Source organism: Fukomys damarensis, unplaced genomic scaffold (assembly GCF_012274545.1).
Source record: "Fukomys damarensis isolate Sample0158 unplaced genomic scaffold, DMR_v1.0_HiC HiC_scaffold_13, whole genome shotgun sequence".
Lineage (NCBI taxonomy): Eukaryota > Metazoa > Chordata > Mammalia > Rodentia > Bathyergidae > Fukomys > Fukomys damarensis.
Window position 1 is genome coordinate 16863520 of NW_022900925.1, and position 19785 is coordinate 16883304.

General features: G+C 35.9%; 1 protein-coding gene across 12 annotated transcripts in view; it reads right to left on the bottom strand.

Annotated features, from left to right (window-relative positions):
* Efcab5 (EF-hand calcium binding domain 5) overlaps positions 1-19785 on the bottom strand; it is a 128083-nt gene that overhangs the window by 42143 nt on the left and 66155 nt on the right. For 11 of the 12 annotated variants that reach the window (XM_010642228.1, XM_010642232.3, XM_033762867.1 and 8 more), the window contains 7 exons: positions 15019-15174; positions 10937-11036; positions 8014-8907; positions 5857-5934; positions 5664-5756; positions 2129-2343; positions 671-827 (listed from right to left, as the gene is read on the bottom strand). In XM_010642228.1, the coding sequence (XP_010640530.1) occupies positions 671-827; positions 2129-2343; positions 5664-5756; positions 5857-5934; positions 8014-8907; positions 10937-11036; positions 15019-15174 (1693 nt within the window). The remainder of the gene's footprint in view (positions 1-670; positions 828-2128; positions 2344-5663; positions 5757-5856; positions 5935-8013; positions 8908-10936; positions 11037-15018; positions 15175-19785) is intronic. The other variant, XM_010642231.3, reaches the window with a different exon arrangement.

Here is a 19785-nt window from a genome sequence, read left to right on the forward strand (position 1 = left end):
CATACTTTTTAGACCTAAAATCTTTATGGTTAGATGAAACACCAGAAATAGGAGGAAAATACCACACAGGAATAGCTCAGCCTGAACAACATAGTGGTCCTAGCTAATTCATCAGGTAGGGTTTCTTTGTTCCCTTATGTTCTTTGGGTAGGGTTATAGTGTTTATAGGGCTGGAGGTGAAGAACTGCAGATAACTGGTGCTGGATGTAGAAACCTTATTTTTTTTCTATGGCAGCTTGCTATTTGTGTAACATGGTGATTGGGTTGAAGAAAATCGAAGTACAGTAGTAACTGATCTTCCCTTCTCCCTGCCAACAGTTGTTATTTTCATTTTATTTTATTTTGATTTTTTTGAGACAGGGTCTCACTCTGTAGTTCAGGCTGGTCTTTAACTCACTGTGTATCCCAGGCTGGCTTGGATCTTGCAGCAATTCTCCTTCCTCAGCCTCCCAAGTGCTGGGATTACAGGTGTGTGCCACCACACCTGGCTATTTTACATTTTAAAAACTATAGCCATATTATTAGCATGAAATCATATTACTCATATAAAGTGATATCTGATAGTGTTAGTATAATCAATATTTTTTTTAACTATATATGTGTCATAGTAGTGGGAAACTTGAAGCCAAGTTGTTACCACAACTTAAAAAGGAGCATTCTTATATTTTACCTTTCTTCATAGATTTTTTTTCCATTCCATCCTTGTATGTGTATAAGAGTTTATCAACTTCCTCCAGATCCAGAAAGCCTGAGCCATCACCGTCCCACTTCTGAAAGAGGGCTTTTAAGAGAAGTCCCTGTCGGATTCTGAAAGCATTTTGTCTAACCTAGGATAGAAACAGGATAACAAAGCACAGGAGTCATGATGTCCATTATGCTAACTGGCAACTGGCATCCTGTGCTTACTTTTTAACAGCCTGGTATATTTTATAAAAATGACTTTACTTTGGGGTTAACCATGACTTTAATAAAAAATTCAGTGAAAAATTTAACCCCTTATAAATGTCATTTCCTTGTTTCACTTCTAGATCAAATCCAAAAATCAAAACCAAACCAAACCAGGAATTGTCTGCACTGGACTAAAATGCATTAGACTGGGAAGGGTACTAACCTTCTTCTTCTTCTTTTTTTTTTTTTGAACTTCAGGGATGGAACTTCAGGACTTTGCACTTGAGAGGCAGGCACGGTGCCCCGAGCTAAATCTCTGGCCTGGGAATTAACTTTCTTAAGAATTCCTTTTCAATCCCTCCCTCATTAATAAAAAATGTGATAAACACATGAGGTGCTCTCCCTGGTTTTTTAGGGGATGTGTTTTGTACTAAAAGGGAATGAATGACAGTGTTCAAACAATGAAAAGCGATTTTCCTAAAAAATTTCTTTTTTGTATTTCGCATTGACTGAACTTGACATAGATTTTATTTACCTTTTAGAATTTTCACTAGATGAATTCTATTAATTAGATTGCAACTGAATTAATATCTAGATAGACTTAGTTGCAAAAAGAAAATAAATATGGACCTTTTGGCTAAGTGGGTGAACCTGCAGTTGAGGAGGCAAAAAAGATATCAACCCTAGAATATTAGCTTGAGAAGACTCATAATATTGATACAATTACTGAATAAGCATGATGAAACTAATTCTCATTTCATATGTGAGAGGATTAGTTGTTTGTATAAGTTAATGCGTATGAATTTATCTATCACCCAAGAAAATATTATAAAAAAAATATTATAGGGAAATATGTGCTATCTGGGTGTCTGTAAATAAAAATACATAATCAAGCCATAATCATAACCATGTTTATTTTCATTTGTAAATACACTCACACATCAGACACATACATCCTTGTAATGCACATATCCACTTAAACTTCAGAGGGAAAACAAAGCTGTATGATAAAGCACCTCCTACCAGCAACAATCATGTTATCACTAGGGAAGTGAGTTCTCTGGAGTGTGACCTTTGAATATTTGCCAATAAAACAAGATATTTAATGGTTGTGCCTGTTGAAATAAAGTGATAAATTTGGTTGTGCATTTTAAAAAGAAGAGCCACATTAGGAGCAACTGAGGTTGAGAGAATGACTTAATTAGTGACCTTACCTGTTTCACTGACAAATATTACCCACCTGTTCAAAGGCATTCATTTTCTCTTCTTTTGTTTCAACATAGCCCCTCTTAAAAAAAGAGGTGAGGGTCTCACTGGCACTTAAGGGGGCATCTTCACCAACAAATGTTTCTAGGAGTTGCACAAACTGGAGCAGATCAAAGGAAATTCCATTGAAGGCACTCCTACTTTTTACTTCTTTGTAAGACTGAATATTTCTGATAATTGAGTGTAATTCTGTGAAGCAAAAAACAGATGCAAAGCAGTAAAAGGAACAATTATAATATTAGAGAAAACAAATGAGTACCTATTGTAATAGACACCTGCTGTTGTTTTGATGTGTTTTGTTCTGGTGCTAGGGATTGGATTTTGGGCCTTGAGCATGCAAAGCATGACCACTGAGCTAGACCAACAGCCCCAACATCTACTATTTTTGCCTGTCAGGGATATATGCTTCCTTCATGAGGGTAGCATCTATCTTTTTCCTTTGGGAAAATATCTTTCCTCTATTGTTAGTTGAGAGGAAATAGGTGGTATGAAGCCACTTCATCCTTGCTCCATAGATGTGCGCTACAGGTTTAGCCAATAATTCATGTACAACAGCAATGTAACCTATGATAGGCCAATGAATATTAGCTCCAGAACTTTTAAGAGAACTCTTAGGGGAGAATTATTCTTTTTGATTCTCTGATTGCTGGACTAGTAGTATGTAAGCTAAGAGATCCTGTCGTGATCATTTTTGGTCACAAGATGGAGAAAACTGCCTAAAATTGAAAGTGACAGAAAAGAACAGAGCTGGGAGGAAGAGAGTGTGCCCTACTACTGTTGGATCTTTTTATGTTATGCCTTATTATGGCTTGTATCTAGATGTTGCTCAAAGCTTCATGCTCTCGTAGATCAGGCTTTTCGGAGCTGGCTGGGTCTGGGGCATGTGATACTGGGATTAAGGGTGTGCGATACAAAATTTGTCCACAGATTGAAATTAACATAGTTCTGAGTGTGGATAATGGAAGCCCCATCATGAGTGTGGGTGACACCAATCAACAGGCTTATAGCCTAGATGGAATATAAAGGGAGAGGGGATGGAAAGTTGGCTGCTACTGCCTGCTGCCTTCTGCTTGCCTTGCTATGGACTGTTTTTTCTCTGTGATGCCCTTTTGCCATGCTGCCCTGCCTTGGAGCCAGCCAATTATGTTCTGAAACCTCTACAAACTGTGTACTGAAATAAACCTTTATCTCTTTAACTCTAGGTTTGGGTATTTCATCTTAGCAGTAAGAAAAGTAACTAAGACAATCCTGTTGTGCCTGAAGACAGCTATACTCTGGACTTCTTAGTTGCTTAAATTAGGCAACACTCCTCCTGAGAGTGTGGGTTAATGCATTTGTCTTGAAGCTTAGTGTTACAACGTGAAGCACATTCCCTAAAATGTCAGTCCACTTACTTATGATTGATTTACTCATTGATTCACTCATTCATGCCTTTATGTCTCCTACATCAGATTTGATGTAACTTAAAAATGATTACCCGTGCAATTATTTATTTGTTTGCTTATTTATTTATTTACTTAGGTATTGGGGATCGAACTCAGGTCCTTCAGCTTGCGAGGCAGGCAGAGGCACCACCGAGCTAAATCCCCAGCCCCTGCATGCATTTTTTTAAAAATAGCAAGGCAGGCTCGGCTCAGTGGTATATGCGTATAATCCTAGCTACTCAGGAGGATTGCAAGCTTGAGGGTAGCGTGGGCAACTTAATGAGGTTCTGTTTGAAAATTTTAAAAAATACAAAAGTTCAGGGATGTAGCTCAATGGCAGAGCTCTCGCATGTGCAAAGCCCTGGTTCCCCCAATATTGTATGGATAAGAAAGGAAAATAGAGCAAAGCTTGACCAATGCTATATATTGTCACCAGAATATTGTAAACATATGAAGTTTATTGTCTGGGTATTTTATTTACTTTTGTAGTGATAAGGATAAAACCCAGGTCCTCATGCATTGCTAAAAGTTTGTTATTTGACCCAGGCTGAAATGAAAAAAATTTTCAAATAAGAAGAAAATAACCATGATATAATTAGTTCTACTACTCGTTGACATGAAAGGGAAAATTATAAAATAGAATTTTAGTAAAATTTGAGTAGTATTTGGAACAACTATAGTTAAATACATGGTTTAACTGAAAACTAAATGCTGCTCTTTTCTCTGTTGGATAGACCTTACTTTATAAGTCTTCAAAAACAAGACACATTCTCAATTGTCTCACATGGTTAGATGTGAACCTACTAGGAAGAGAAATAGCTGGAGTGATTATTATTGAGTTCTAATCTAATATCTGATTTCCTTTGTATGCTTGGATCATACCTTCAAAGCAATTTTAAGGTCATGTAATGTTTTTTAAAAAATATACTAAACCATTTTATAGAAAAACCACATCTTCAGGATCACTGTGAGTTAAAGACCAGCCTGGGCTGCATAGTGAGTTCCAGGTCAGTCTCAACTACATAGTGAAACTCTGTCTCAAAAAAACAAAACAAAAAAAAGAAAAACCACATCTTTATCCAGTCTCCAAAGGATGGGCAAATGGGCTGTTTCCAAGTTTTAGCTATTACAAACTGTGCTGCTATAAACATAGGTATGCATATATCACTGTGATATGATTCTTTTAATTCTTTTGGAAAGTTTTATAAAATGGAATACTACTCAGCCATAAAGAATGAGAAATTAGATTCATTCATAGGAAAATGGATACATATTGAGGATATACTCCTAAGTGAAATAAATAAGTCACACGTGTAAATGCTGAAGTTTCTCTGGTGTGAAAAACTACAATAGTACATAAGATCCTAATGATATAATTGACAATGTGAAATAGGAAGAAAAGGGCTAAAGGTGTGAGGAAAGTGGGAAGAGCAGGGGAAAGGTAATAAGGGAAAAGAAAAAAATATGAGAAAATGAAAAAATGGAAATAAAGTGTTTGTAACTGGGGAGGGGAGGAGGGGGTGAAGGGAGGGCGGGGACAAGGGGAAAAAATGAAAACTAAGACCTGTCATGTAAAGGTACAAGATCCCAAAAATGAATGTAACTGTACTGTATGCCTAAAATGTACCAATAAACTCAATGAAAAAAAAATAAAGATCTTAAATTAAAAAAAAAATATATATATATATACTAAACCAGGCATGGTGGCTCACACCTATAATCTCAGTACTCAGGAAACTGCACCAGGAGGATCGCTGTGAGTTTGAGATCAGCCTGGGCTAAATAATAAGTTCAAGACCAATATGAACTGCATAGAAAGACCCTGTCCCCCAAAAAAGTATACTAGTGCTATACCTTTTAAAGTAGAAGAACATTCATCATTAGTACATGTCACTACCAATATGGTACCACCACCAAAAATATCCGTCTTGTATATATTTAGATCTGTCAACTCTCAGAGACAAAATAACAAAGATTTCATTTTGTCTTAGCAAAACCCAGTCTTTATCATGTGGTATCATGGTAAAATTAATGCCATTTATTGTACTTCCATCTATGTTTCATAGTTTTATTGTTAATATGTACCTGTGAACCTGGAGTTACCATAGATTAAGTTTGCTTGTTCCTCATCTTCAAATTTGACACACTTCATCCTCCAGTTACAAGACAAAAATTCACCTATAAAAAGCACATTTTATACTATAGCCAATTTAACTTCACTTTCCCAATGTTTCTGTTCTAGGGTATAGAATGAAAGGAAGATTAAATGAAGAATTACCTGACCATGACTTTCCTTCTATTTGGGGAGACTTGGGTTCACAGGATTTGTCTTTCTGAACATTTTTTCTTGCCATTTCTAAAAGGCACAAAATAAAATGCTTATGAATTGAACATTATATGTTCTGTGAGGTATCCTAATAATGAACAAGAGAAATACCTTACCTATAGAAGACCAAAAACCCCCCATATGTATTGTATCATAAATGACCACAATAATAATGTTGATTGTTGAGAACAGGTCTGTGGCAAAAACTATTTGCTGTATTCCCATTTGGTCACACAAAAAGAGGACTACATTTCCCAGCCTCTCTCACAGCAAGGCATCACTATGCATATACCCAAATTCTGACAAATGAGATATGAATAAATATTTGAAATGTAGTGTTTTGTCTGAAATTTGACTTTCAGAAACTCTTCTAGAATATGGCTGCATAGTACTCCATTTTATAGAAAAACCACATCTTCTTTATCCAGTCTCCAGTCTATGGGCAATTGGGGTGTTTCCAAGCCACTATAAACATGGGTGCACATATATCACTGTGGTATGATTCTTTTTATTCCTTTGGAAAGATACCCAGCAGAAGGATAGCTGGGTCAAATGGAACCTCCAATCCTAGTCTTTTGAGGTATCTCCATATTGATTTCCACAGTGGTTGCACCAGTCTGCCCTCCCACCAACAATGGAGAAGGGTTCCTTTCTCTCCACAACCCCATCAACATTTGTTATTGGTTGATTTCTTTGATTATCTTTTTTGTTTGTTTGTTTGTTTGTTTTTGAGACAGGGTCTCACTATATAGTCGAGGCTGACCTGGAACTCACTATGTAGTCCAGGCTGGTCTCAAACTCACAGCGATCCTCCTGCCTCAGCCTCCCAAGTGCTAGGATTACAGGCATGCATCACCATGCCCACTATTGGCTGATTTCTTGATAGCAGCTATTCTTTCTGGGGTGAGGTGGAATCTCAGTATTGTTTTCATTTGCATCTCTCAAATGACCAGTGATACTGAACATTTTTTTTCATATATTTATTTGCTGCTTTCACTTGTTTGTCAGAGAAATGTGTACTCATTTCAGACGCACATTTTTGAATTGGGTCTTTATATTTGGGGGTCTGATTTTTTTGAGTTCTTTATATATTCTAGATTGTAGACCTTTGTCTGAGGAACAGCTGGTAAAATTTTTTCCCACATTGTAGGTTGTCTCTTAGCTCTGTTGGTGGTTTCTCTTGCAGTGCAGAAGCTTTTTAAGATGAGATTCCAGTTGTTGATTCCTTGTGCTAGTTCCCATGCTACTGAAGATTTGTTCATAAAGTCTTTTCCTATGCCAATGTCTTCGAGAATTCTACCTAACTTTTCTTCCAGCAAGCCTAGTGTTTCTGTTTTAATATTCAGATCTTTAATCCACTTTGATTTTAGTTTAGTGCATGATGAAAGATAGGGGTCTAATTTTAATCTTTGGCAGGTTGGAATCCAGTTTTTCCAGCACAGTTTATTGAGGAGGCTATCTTTCCTGCACTGAGGATGGTTGGCTCCTTTGTCAAAGATGAGGAAGCTGGGTACATTTGGAATTGTTTCTGTAGCTTCCAATCTATTCCACTGATCTATATCCTTGAACTAATTGAAAAAAACAGGGCCCATTTCACAGTTGAAGTAAAAGAAAATTTTAAAAATGGTTTCTAATGTCAGACACTATATTTAAAGTAAAAGGCCTTTCTCTGACTTTTCAAAACACATGTACATTGAACATTACTAGATTTCCCCATTATTAATAAGCTTCTACTACAATTGAAATTCTAGATAAACTCATAATAGAGACATTTTGGTTTGCATTTAATTGAGGTTTCAAGTCTTCTGATGTTGAGTAGCAAAATCTATCTGAGGTTTGTGTGATGTGATATGCTAAAAAAGATTTCAATTTTAATGAGTATTTTCTGAAAAGACTTTCAAAACTACTCCACAAAACAGGGAGAGGAGAACTGAATTACTATCTGAAAATGATCTTTTCTACTTGATGTGGGAACTTTCTCTTGCAGCTCAAAACCCATGAATATTTCCTCATATGTTTGCCCCCGCAAACTCTTTTTGTGAAGGGATTTTAAAGTACTTAGAGAGAGTAGCCTCCCAAGGTTTGGTTGATTTTTTTTGAAGACTCTACCTTTTTCTGATTGTGAAGTTGAGTCTCTGTCCTGTTGTTTTGAAGTTGTCTCTCTTTGTAGTTTTTGTTCTGACTCTTTGTGTGGGTCTATCATTGACTCTCTGCGTGACCCTTGCTCTGCAGTTGACCCTCTGTGTGATCTTTGTTCTATCATTGAGTCTCTGCGTGACCCTTGCTCTGCAGTTGACCCTCTGTGAGATTTTTGTTCTGCAGTTGATGCTTTGTATGACCCTTGCTCTGCAGTTGACTCTCTATGTGGTTCTTGCTCCATCATTGACTCTCTGCGAGACCCTCGCTCTGCAGTTGACCCTCTGTGTGATCTTTGTTCTATCATTGAGTCTCTGCGTGACCCTTGCTCTGCAGTTGACTCTCTATGTGGTTCTTGCTCCATCATTGACTCTCTGGGAGACCCTCGCTCTGCAGTTGACCCTCTGTGTGATCTTTGTTCTGTACTTGATACTTTGTGTGACCCTTGCTCTGCAGTTGACCCTCTCTGAGGTCTTTGTTCTACTTCTAATTCTCTACTTGATCCTTGTTCTAGAATTGACTCCATGATGACTCCCTGTTCTATCACTGCTTCTCTGTACAATTTTTGCTCTGTACTTGGTTCTCTGACTTCTTCATTTAAAATTATTTGTGATCCTAGATCTGCAGTCTTTCCCCTCTGCAGTTTTGGTGGATGTGGTTGTGCTGTTGATGTTTTCTGTTCATCATGTCGTGGTTGATCTTTTTGATTTTCTAATAAATTATTTTGGGCTTTATTTTCATGTTTCTCAGAAAGTAATGCATTCATCTTTAATAGCACTTTATCAAAGTCTTCATAAATGTGTTTCTGATTATCCATGTCTCCCCAGAACTCGATCATATCTATCTCTTCAAACTCAATGAATGGCCCTAAGGCAGAAAACAAACATTTAATTTACTTAAGCAATTGATCTTACATAGCAGAATCAAAGTTATTAAATTAGTGTAAAAAATCACTGAGCACAATGATTTTTTTGTTGTTGTTGTTGTTACCTGGGATTAAATTTGGGACCTTGTGCTTGCAAGGTAGCTGGCAGAATCACTGAACTAAATCCCTAACCCAACAATAATTTTTAATAAAGTCCTATTACTTTAAAAAATATCAGTTACTTTGTGCTGCAACCTTATAAAAAGCAAAAGGATACTTAAAGAACATTTTAAAAATATAAAGGTAGCTGAGAATCACTGAACTAAATCCCTAACCCAACAATAATTTTTAATAAAGTCCTATTACTTTAAAAAATATCAGTTACTTTGTGCTGCAACCTTATAAAAAGCAAAAGGATACTTAAAGAACATTTTAAAAATATTCATGACTTGTAATTAGGTGTTCCTTCCAAAAAGGTGTAGCTTTGGAAATGAACATAATTCTTTTTTTTTGCTATTTGGAGTGTTGCTTATACTGACAAGGCAAAAAAAATTTGTCCACTAACTTTGTGGCCATCTCATAATAAGCATAGCATAGAGATGGGAAAAGGGACATGTTTTTCCATCTCAAATCAATATCTGCAATATGAAATAAGAGCAAGTATCTATTCATGACACCATTTCATGGAGTTATGTTTTCCAATATTTACTTTCTCTACCTTCTTTTTCCCTCTCTGCTTCTTTATTACTCAGTTCTTCCACAAGTCATGTGGACACCTGGTTCAGAAATCTAGAGAGCTGGGAATTTAGCTCAGTGGTTCCACCATCTGCCTCACAAGCACAAGTCCTGAGTTCGATCCCTGGTACCAAAAAAAAGGAACCTAGGAAAAGAGGTTGGGGTGTAGCTTAGGATGTGTGAGACCCTGGGTTCAATCCCCATGATTAAAAAAAGAATCTTAGGGAAAGATTGTTCAACATTAATTTGAATGCCATCGTTAAACAGCTAGAGGTATAGCTCAGTGGTAGAGTACTTGCCTAGTGAGTGGGAAGTCCTAGGTTCCATCCCCCATACTCCTAAATAACAACAAAACCCTGGTATCCAAGACTACACAGAGTAGGACTCATGCCACAGACTGTCCCCCTGATCTTCAAAACAGATAGTAGTTAAGCTATAAAATTGTGATTCCCATAAATTTTAGGAATATTCTATGTACACTATCCACATATTTAAAAATATACAAGTAATAAATCTTCACACAAAAATAAAATATTGTTTAGAAAATCCATTGATTAAAAGCCTTTCTCTCTCTCTCTCTTTTTTTTTTTCTTTTGGTACTGGGGATCGAACTCAGGTCCTTGTGTTTGCAAGGCAGGTGCCAGAACCACCAAGCTAAATCCCCAGCCCATCTTTCTCTTTTATTTATTTATTTATTTATTTATTTATTTATTTATTTATTTATTTATTTATTTATTTTTATTGAGTTTATTGGTACATTTAGGGATACAGTACAGTTACATTCATTGTTGGGATCATGTACCTTTACATGGCAAGTCTTGATTCTCATTTTTTTCCCCTTACCTCTGCCCTCCCTTCTCTTTTTTAAAAGAATAAAAGCAGTAGTTCTATTTATTTTTGAAGAAAAATAGAAAGGAATCTTATCATATAAGTACAAGTAAAAATACTTGGGAGAAGTAAATACTTTTCTTAGAAATCTTAGAATTATAAGTTGAGCATTAAAAATGGAATAACCATTATCAACTAATTTTTAAACATTAAAATTGTCACTAAAACCTCTCTTCATTTAAATTAATTTAAAATTGTGACATGATGGTTTTGAGTATTACATTGTGATGAAAAATGCATCTAGGTATGATGAAGAGTTAATTTTCTGAAGGAATGAACAAGTAGATATAGTCATAATCATCATAACTCAAAAAGTTATGTGAAGGAATTCAATGAGAGGTAGAATAATCATATTAGAGAATTGGACATTCCATTTCAAGGATGCATCTCTCTCTGAATATTACTTACATTGTCTTGGGTTTCGGAGTAAAGCCCTAAGCATTTGTGAACTTTGGTCATAGAACTCTTCCAGCAAGGCCAATGTCCTCTGCCGATCCAAAATCCCTACCTAAGCAACAAGGTTATAATTAGTAGTTACAGGAGATTTAAGATTTTTATTTAGACAGAACATGGCTTTCTGAAGCTTTTATCATTACCATCACCAGCACTACCATCACCACCATAATCATACAAATAAAATCTCCAAGCCAGTTGTGGTGTGGTGGTACATGCCTATAATCCCTGAACTCAGGGTGGCTGAGGAAAGAGGATCATAAGACTGAGTCATGACTTGGCAAGACCACATCCCAAAATTAAAAAATAGAAAAGAGGGATGGGGTGGAGCTCAATGCAAAAGCCCTGGATTCAATCCCCAGGACAGCATGAAAAAAATATATAATTTCTTTTAATGGCTATATGGCATTGCATAATGTGAAAATACTATTAATTTCTTAATATTTGTGTATTCATGGGGATTTAGGTTATTTCCAGTATTTTGATACTAAAATAATATTGCACTGGATATCTTTATTTATATCTCCTCTTGTACATTTGCAGACATTTCTCTAAGGTAAGTAAGTGTGCTGTGGGATTTCTGTATAGAGAAATGGACACTGGGACCTTTTCCCAGGAAGCAGCTTTATTCTTGCCAGCACTGACTCAGTGGATTCATATCCAAAGGCTGAATGCTGAACCTGGTGTAGATGCACACTTTTATACAATTCTTGTGTCTTTGTCTCCCTCATATGGGCATATACTAACATTTTACATTCTGGTTGGGTATACATTAATATTCTAATGTATGGTCATATATGATTTATATTACAGAGTAACATCAGAAGTATATGTGCATGCACAGAGGTTGATATCACTATACTGTAAAAAGTTCCCACCCTGACACATCAGGAGGGGCCCTACCACAAGTGAAATTACAAATCATTTTATATATACATTTTCAATTTTAGTAGTTATTGACAAATTGCTCCTTAAATTGCCCACACCAATTTACATTCTTACAAATACTGAGTATATAACATCTCTCCATATCCATACCAATACTTGATATTGTTAGAGTTTATACTTTGTCCAATGTGATAGTCAAAAAATGGTTTCTTATTTTAATCTACCTTTCTTCCATCAGTGAGACTAAATATATTTTGATACGTTTATTTTGTATTTGGCTTTCTTCTGTGAATGGCATTTTCATGTCTTTTTCCCATTCTTTAGAGTTGTCTATTTCTTATTAATTTATATATATATTTTTTTGTACTGGGGATTGAACTCGGGCCCTTGTGCTTATAAGGCAGGCAGCAGAACCACTGAGCTAAATCCCCAGCCAATTTATAAAATTTTGATAATGGTCATTCTATTATGTATCTTGCAAGTTTTTCTTATCTCTTTGTTTAGCTTTTGGTGAGTTTAATCATATGTTTTTAATTTTGAAGTAGTCAAATATATCAATCATGTCCTCTATGGATTGTGCTTATTTAGAGTATTCTTTAGAAAATAATCACTCATGTTGAGCTCAAAATGTATGTGCTGTATTTGTTTCTAAAACTTTTAAAAGTGTTTTCTACATCTATGTTTCAGATTATATAGAACTAATTTTTCCTCATTAGTGAAGTTAGAGCCTAATTTTATATTTTTTCCCAGTATGAAAGCCAATTTTTCAAATATTGTTTCTTGAATAGTCCTTTCTCATTGATTTATATTGCTACCTGTGTCATACACTAAACTACCTGCTCTTGGATTTGGTGCCAGGTCCTGAACTGTGTCCCATTTATTGATTTGTCTATTCCAACATCAAAGCCAAGTTATGTTAATTAATAGTTATAATAATAGTGCATGTCAGAGCAATAGTTGTTAATGAGAGAGCTACATCAAGCTGGTCCAATAAGGATTCTATACCTAGAAGCACCACTGTAATCAGAGTCAAAGATTCTTTGAGATATATGTATATTATACAAAATAGGAGAATGAGATACAAGTCTTGTACGGTTACTTCTTTTGTATCCTTTATATATTTGTAGACCTAATCTTTATGGAATTAAAAAAATCTATTTGTTTGTCTTTTACTATTCTGAAAAACAGAATGTTTAGTTCTACTTGGGTCCTTCCTTCCAAAATAATCCTTGGCCCCCAATCTGGAGAACAAATGGGAGGATTCTGCTAGTTGCTGAATGTGTCTCTTTCAATTAAACAATCAGAAACCAGAATAACCATAGCTAAGCCAACAAGATTTATTGGCCTGACAGTATAAATCCTAACTTTAACCAGTAGTCCCCTGGGGTGTTTTGAGATTCTACAGATTATTGTTAACTTGGAGTTAATGTCTGATAATTCCTGCAAGTCCAGGGTCTTCATGGAATTATTGTGTACACATGTTTAAATATCACATTGTTTATCTTGTGTGGTTAACCCAAAGCTTAAATAAAGACCAAAACGGAGAACAGATACTGGGAAGAAGGAAGACAATAGTCAAATGTGCAAGGGAAAAAGGGAGGAGGGAAGGGAAGGAAGGGAAAAGGAAAAAAAGAATAGAAGGGAAAAATAGAAACAAAGCTTTTGTAAATGTATAGAGGAAGAAGGGTTGAAAGGAGAGAAGGAGAATTGGAAAAAAAAGATGTATGTTGTAGAGGTACAAATTTCCTATGATGAATGTGATCATTATGTATATCAAAGTATACCAATAAAATCAATTTTTAAAACTTCTTTATTATAGATTCTATGTATCAAAGATTGACATATAACTTCCTTTTTAATGAAGAGAAGAAAAACGAAGAGCACAAAATTGCAAACCTCTATTCTTTCCTCTAAATATTATACCATTATGCTTTGGGTTGGTGTTAAATTGAACAATAGAGAATGGTTGTTCTCCAGGCATTTTATCAGTAATATCTTGATCCCTCTATCACACGATATTTATGACAAATTCTGTTTAAGCAAGCAATGTTCATGAGATTGTTGAAATACACATGGGAATCTTAGATTTTATAAAATATATTCCTGAATGAAGCCAAGTAAGCAGATATCTAAGAATCTAGATTGCATATATCAGTTCCTTTGGGAATTACTTTTTCTGAATTACAGCCAGGACTGGTATCATTTGCCTACACTTAAGGGATTATAAGAAACTCTGAAAAAGTCATTGATTCATTTATTACCTGTACATAAAAGATGTTCAGTTATCACGCAAGATCCCTTTAATGACTACCTCTAGGTTGTATGTACTCTGAATCTCAAAGTTTCCTAATTCTTAGTACCAATTTGTATTTATTTTATAAACAATATCAGTAGTGTGTTTGTTCATTTTTTCCCCCATTCACTATCAGGGAAGCTTATAACCAAACTTGCATATATCCTATAACAAATATTTAGATCTCTGGGGCTAAATTATAACTTCATTCAGTATTCTCTTTTCTTTGCTCCTGAATTTTTTTCTTTTTTCTTTTTTCTTTTTCTCTTTTTTCTATTTTTGTGAGCCTTCTTGAATCCTTTTTGGAACATAGGGTTAAAGTAAATAAATAAAACATCCATAAAAAGTATACTTCAGTATAATTTGTGCCTATTTTTAAGTCTATTTTGTATCCTGGCACACAAGTATTTTCCTAAACCTCATCCTTAGAAATACTTTTTGATATAAACTCTTCTTATTTTTAAGAACAAGCATAATAAAAGTAATAGATGTTTTATTTTTAGCACCTTTTTTACATAGGAGGCCACCAACAAAGACAGAAAACAAAGACAATTTTAAATTCTCACTGTCTTAGTGATGGGAAGGTATGATCTACAGACTAGTGGCAGTCTGTAATAAGAAAGGTATGAAAATTGAGAATAACTTTTAGAAAAGTTTATAGGAATTTGAGAAACTATCTAATAAGTCAGATTTAAATTTAATAGTTTAAAATGTGGATTATATTTTGTATGTCCCTTCATATCACTGCGTATCTATTCACAACACACTGGAAATTTAAAACATCACCATCAATAACAACCTACAAACGAATCTTTCACAACAAACAATGCAAGAAGCAATGCTTTAAGAGTTGTACCTTCCCATGGTCACAATGTAGGAAAAGTTCCTCAAACATCTGTCTCTGCATGTCAGTTTTTATGATCTCCCGGAATTCATTGGCACAGTGGCAAAGGTGCTTAAGGAGTTCCTCAAAAATTTCACTTTTAAGGTCTGCAACCAATGAAGAGATGTACTACAAGGGGGAAAAGGATAAATAATGACTTAAAACCACAGTCTTCATTTGTATTTTCCCAAGAGTTCAGTCAATGTACACAAGGTATTTTGATTGAAAAATGTTTCCACATCATTTGCTTATCACTTAAAGAATTTTCATGCAACTGTCATTCTATATAGGCTGTGCTGTGGAGAAAGGTGATTAGTGCCGTCCCCAACACCATGCACCAATGGGACTAGATAGATATTTATGGAATAATTTTCCCTATAGGTTATATTAGCATTATATAGGGCAGGTTTTTTTCACATTATGGAATAGCAGCAGTCCTAAAATGTTGCCTGTATATTAAAAATTCTAATAATTAAATGAAGTTTTAAAAAATTGGTACATGGCATATAAGGACATGTGTATTCCAAGACTGACTACATTTAATTATTGGAGTGTAAAGAATGGGAATTCTGAGTGGATTTTTGCTCTCTGATACTGCAATAAGGTATCCTTTGTCTTTTTTTTTTTAATTGTAGTTGACAGGGTCTATCATGGTGTGACTATGCTGGGACAGAAGGCTGGAACAGCAAAATAAACTCCAGGGTACAGGAAACTATTACTCTCTGTAGCATGGCACGTTATTTCCCTACATTGTGTTCTTTTTTTTTTTTTTTTTTTTTTTTTTGTACCAGGGATTGAACTAGGGTCCTTGTGCTTGTGAGGCAGGCGGTGGAACCACTGAGCTAAATCCCTGGCCTCCTTGTGTTCTTTATAAAGATCATAAGACCATCATAAAACCATAAAAGCAGAATGTTTGCATGAAGTGAGAAATTGTTACCAAGTAAAAAAATCTAAATAAGCCCTCTAACTTCATTTGCTTTTAGTCAACCTAAAAATCACTAATTTTGGAGATCATATAGCTGGGCAATACTATATTAGTTTCCCGCTAGCTTTACAGTAGATAACATCTCTGATGTGTTGGTTATAATAATATGACTAGGTTACTTCCTAGGGACTTGGGGTCCACATTTGTTGAAAACAGAGACTCTTCATTTGAGCATGCAGAGATGTCTGATAGGGGAAAAAATGGGATAATTGACTGTAGCAAGTCTAAATTTCCAATTTAGGTTCCTGAACACCCTGTCCCACCCTGTACTTTAATTTATGTTACTTGCTAATATGTCTACCCTGACTACATACCCCATAGTACATCAATTCCTAGTGTGGAGCCTTCCATTCCTTTGCTGTAAAAAATTCACACTTAAAGTGCACAGGGAAAAGAGTATCACAATATTTACCTAAGTACTTGATCTTGGGCTTTAAACCCTTCCCCATGACTACTCATTATGGCACACCAAATTTACCGAGGTCTCAGATATGAGAAACACCAATAGCATTCCAGATGATTTCCTTCTACTGTGTCTGCTAACTGGGAAAAATGAAACTTAAATAACCTAAAGTAAAAGGAATTTATCTTCTTTTACAATGCTGCTTGGCCTCAAAATGTTGTTGACAGCTAAGAAAAAAGGTCTCTCAATGGCTCCAATAGTTTCAACACCATTTTATGTTTAGATCTCTCTATTACAAGAAACAAGAAAAAGAGAAGACCTTTATGTATGAGTATCAAGATAAACAATTAGTCCTAGACATTATGAAAAAAATTAAAAAAATTGGAACAGGTAGACCAAGCCTTTTTCACCAGTGTGGTTTTCAAGATATTCAACAATAGAGAAGGGCACAAGAGGCCAACCAGGATAAACAATTGGCTAAAAAGGCCGTTTTTGGCTTTCTTTGTCTAGTCCTATTGAGGTGAAACTAGGAGAAAACCCTCCCAGAAGTTTAGGACCTGCTGGAGACAGCACCTGAAGATCATTCAGTGTGCCTTCTGTTCCAAGGAGAGTCAATGGCATGCCAGTGATGACTAAGAGGTAACCCAAGCCAAAAGTCCCTCATGGCTCCATTGGAAGATGATTCTTGCCATGCAACGATGGGGCTCAGATTCCCACAAGGCTTCATCTTCAATGTTGGCAGAATATGCAAAAAGCTCAAGCCCCTGAAATCCTTCAGCACTATCATGGGAACAACCACAATGCTGGTTTGCACGGGATGATAGTGCCAAATATATAAGAATTCAACAGCCTCTAGTACAAGTTGACCACGATGACCTGGTGGGCCAAGTCTATCACTAAAAGAAACATCCTTTGGAATTATGCCCCAGGCCAAGGGGAATCACTAGGCCTTAGCCCATACTAACAATCAATAAAGATCTACTGTTCTTTTTGTTTTGAGAGCAGCAGCTTGGTCACTCTCTCAACCAACTACTGACTCCCTTCAGGTGGAGCCCCAATTCATCCAAAGTCCCTCACTACCCTTCCAATAAAGCTTTGCCTTAGCAGGAGTGTGACTGCTTACAACATTTAGCCCCATTTGTTTCTACCACCCCTGGGACAAAAAAATCCTATCATCTAGTATCATAGAGGCTAAAAACATCTATGCTGTTGGGCCATTTCTCTTGATCCTGTTGAATAGCAATCCATCAGAAGTGAGACTGGTAGGTATGTATACTTTTTTTTTTCCGGTACCAGGGATCAAACTCAGGACCTTGCACTTGCAAGGCAGGTGCAGCGCCACTGAGCTAAATCCCCGGCTGGTAGGTTTACTTTTTAATTGAAAGTTTTATGTGGAATCTATGGCCTCTGGCACACCCACCGAGTGGCTATTTCCCCTGAGCCTCACCATCAGTGTGTACTGTTATCTGAATTTTTGTCAGTTTGCTAGATCAGGAACATTACATTCTTAATCTACTTCTAATTAGGAGAAATAGAAAGTGTACTGGGTAGAAAAAAATGATCAAGCTCTGGATGAGTTTCTGATAAAATATTAGCCTTGTTCACAATGATTTTCTTTCCTGTTCCACGATATAGTATGACTCTACTTCCATAGGATAAATGATGGGACCGAGAGAGGATACTTAAACTAAGCAAGGCCATCCAGATTCTCTCACTATGAATTGAGAATTAGGATTCAGGAATGGACAATTGATCTCTAATTGAGGCTAGACTTGTAAATATGTTGGGGAGGAGAAGGCAAAACTTTATCTTTGCCCTTTTAGAGTATTCAGGGGATCTAAGAATTAAATTGACATAAGATAGACTAATGGGGAAAAAAGCATAAAAGTCTAATATAAGTTTTATGTGACTTGGGGCCCTTATAAGAAAATGAAGGCCCAAAGAAATGGCAAAATCTACATGCTTTTTGTATCAGTTTTAACAAAGAAGTAGTTTTGAAAAAGTAACTAAATTATTCAGGGAGGCTAAAAGGAAGATAATTATTACACAAAGTCTATTTGTATAGAATTCTCTGAGCTAAGTTTCCTCACTGAAGAATTTCCTTTTCCTAGTATAGGAAAGTCATCTTCCACATGGGTGTTTTTCTCTTATTTTCAGGAATAAAAGGGAAATTAGACTGTCCTTCTTTTACCTGCTATTTTTAAAGTGCTTTTGGTTTAGAGTAACCCTAATGCCAAAGGGTAAGCATATTCTGCCACTTTGTTTTCTGATAGTCTCACTATGTTGTCAGGTTGGCCTTGAACTCTTAATCCTGTAGCCTCGGCCTCTCAAGTCACTAGGATTCCAGGTGCATGTCACTACACCCAACTTTACCACCACCCTTTTATATGTAAATTTAAGAGTTACTGAGTGGTCAGACTGTTCCATGTGAAGTGAAGATACAGAGAATATCTGGAGAGAGAAATGGGGGGAGGGGAAAGAGGAAAAGAGAAGGGAAGAAGGGAAAAGAGGGAGAAAGAAAGGGAGGGAAACAGGGAGTAGATAGGGAAGCGGGGAGAAAGAGAGACAGGGAGAAAGAAGAGAAGCTGGGCATGATAGCTCATGCCTGTGATCCCATACTTGGGAGGCCGAGGAAGGAGGATCACTATGAGTTCGAGGCCAGCCTTGACTACAAAAAAAAAAAAAAGTCTTGATGCTTCCTGATTCTCTATTCTACTATCTTCCTAAAGCCCTTTTCATGAACATTTCATTTTCAGCTATATTAGCTCAGATTGATTTCTGGTTCTTATAATTAACATGTTTTGCTTTAAAAAGTTCTGTTTTAGTAATTTGCCACTAAAGAATAGAAATTTGCTTTAAATGGAGAATGTTTTTGGCATATTTCAATGACACATAACTTTGAAGTTATTAGTTCATTTTCCTCATTAATATCATCTAGGCAAATTTAGAATATATTATATAAGAGGCCCATTAGGCTTGTATCCATGCAGATGAGTCATAAACTATTGTACTATTGTTCAACTGCTTTTGAGATCAAAAGAGGGATATTTACAGCACAGCCAAAGAACTTTTCTAAATATTTGGTTCTCTTAGCTGCCTCAGCCATATAATTGCCATTATTCATGATAATAAATTCAAAGAGCACAATTAAGTTCTGTGTTCCCCAGGGAAAGAGTTATATAAGTGGTTAAGAACTCACATTCTGGACCCTATCTAGTTTCAAATCCAATTTTCCACATTTTTTCACTTGTGAAATAGGTACCATAGTAGTAGCTATCTCAATGGGTTATAAGGATCCAGTGCACATACTGAACTTGAATATTTTGTGTAATGAATTCTTCAAAACCCTAGA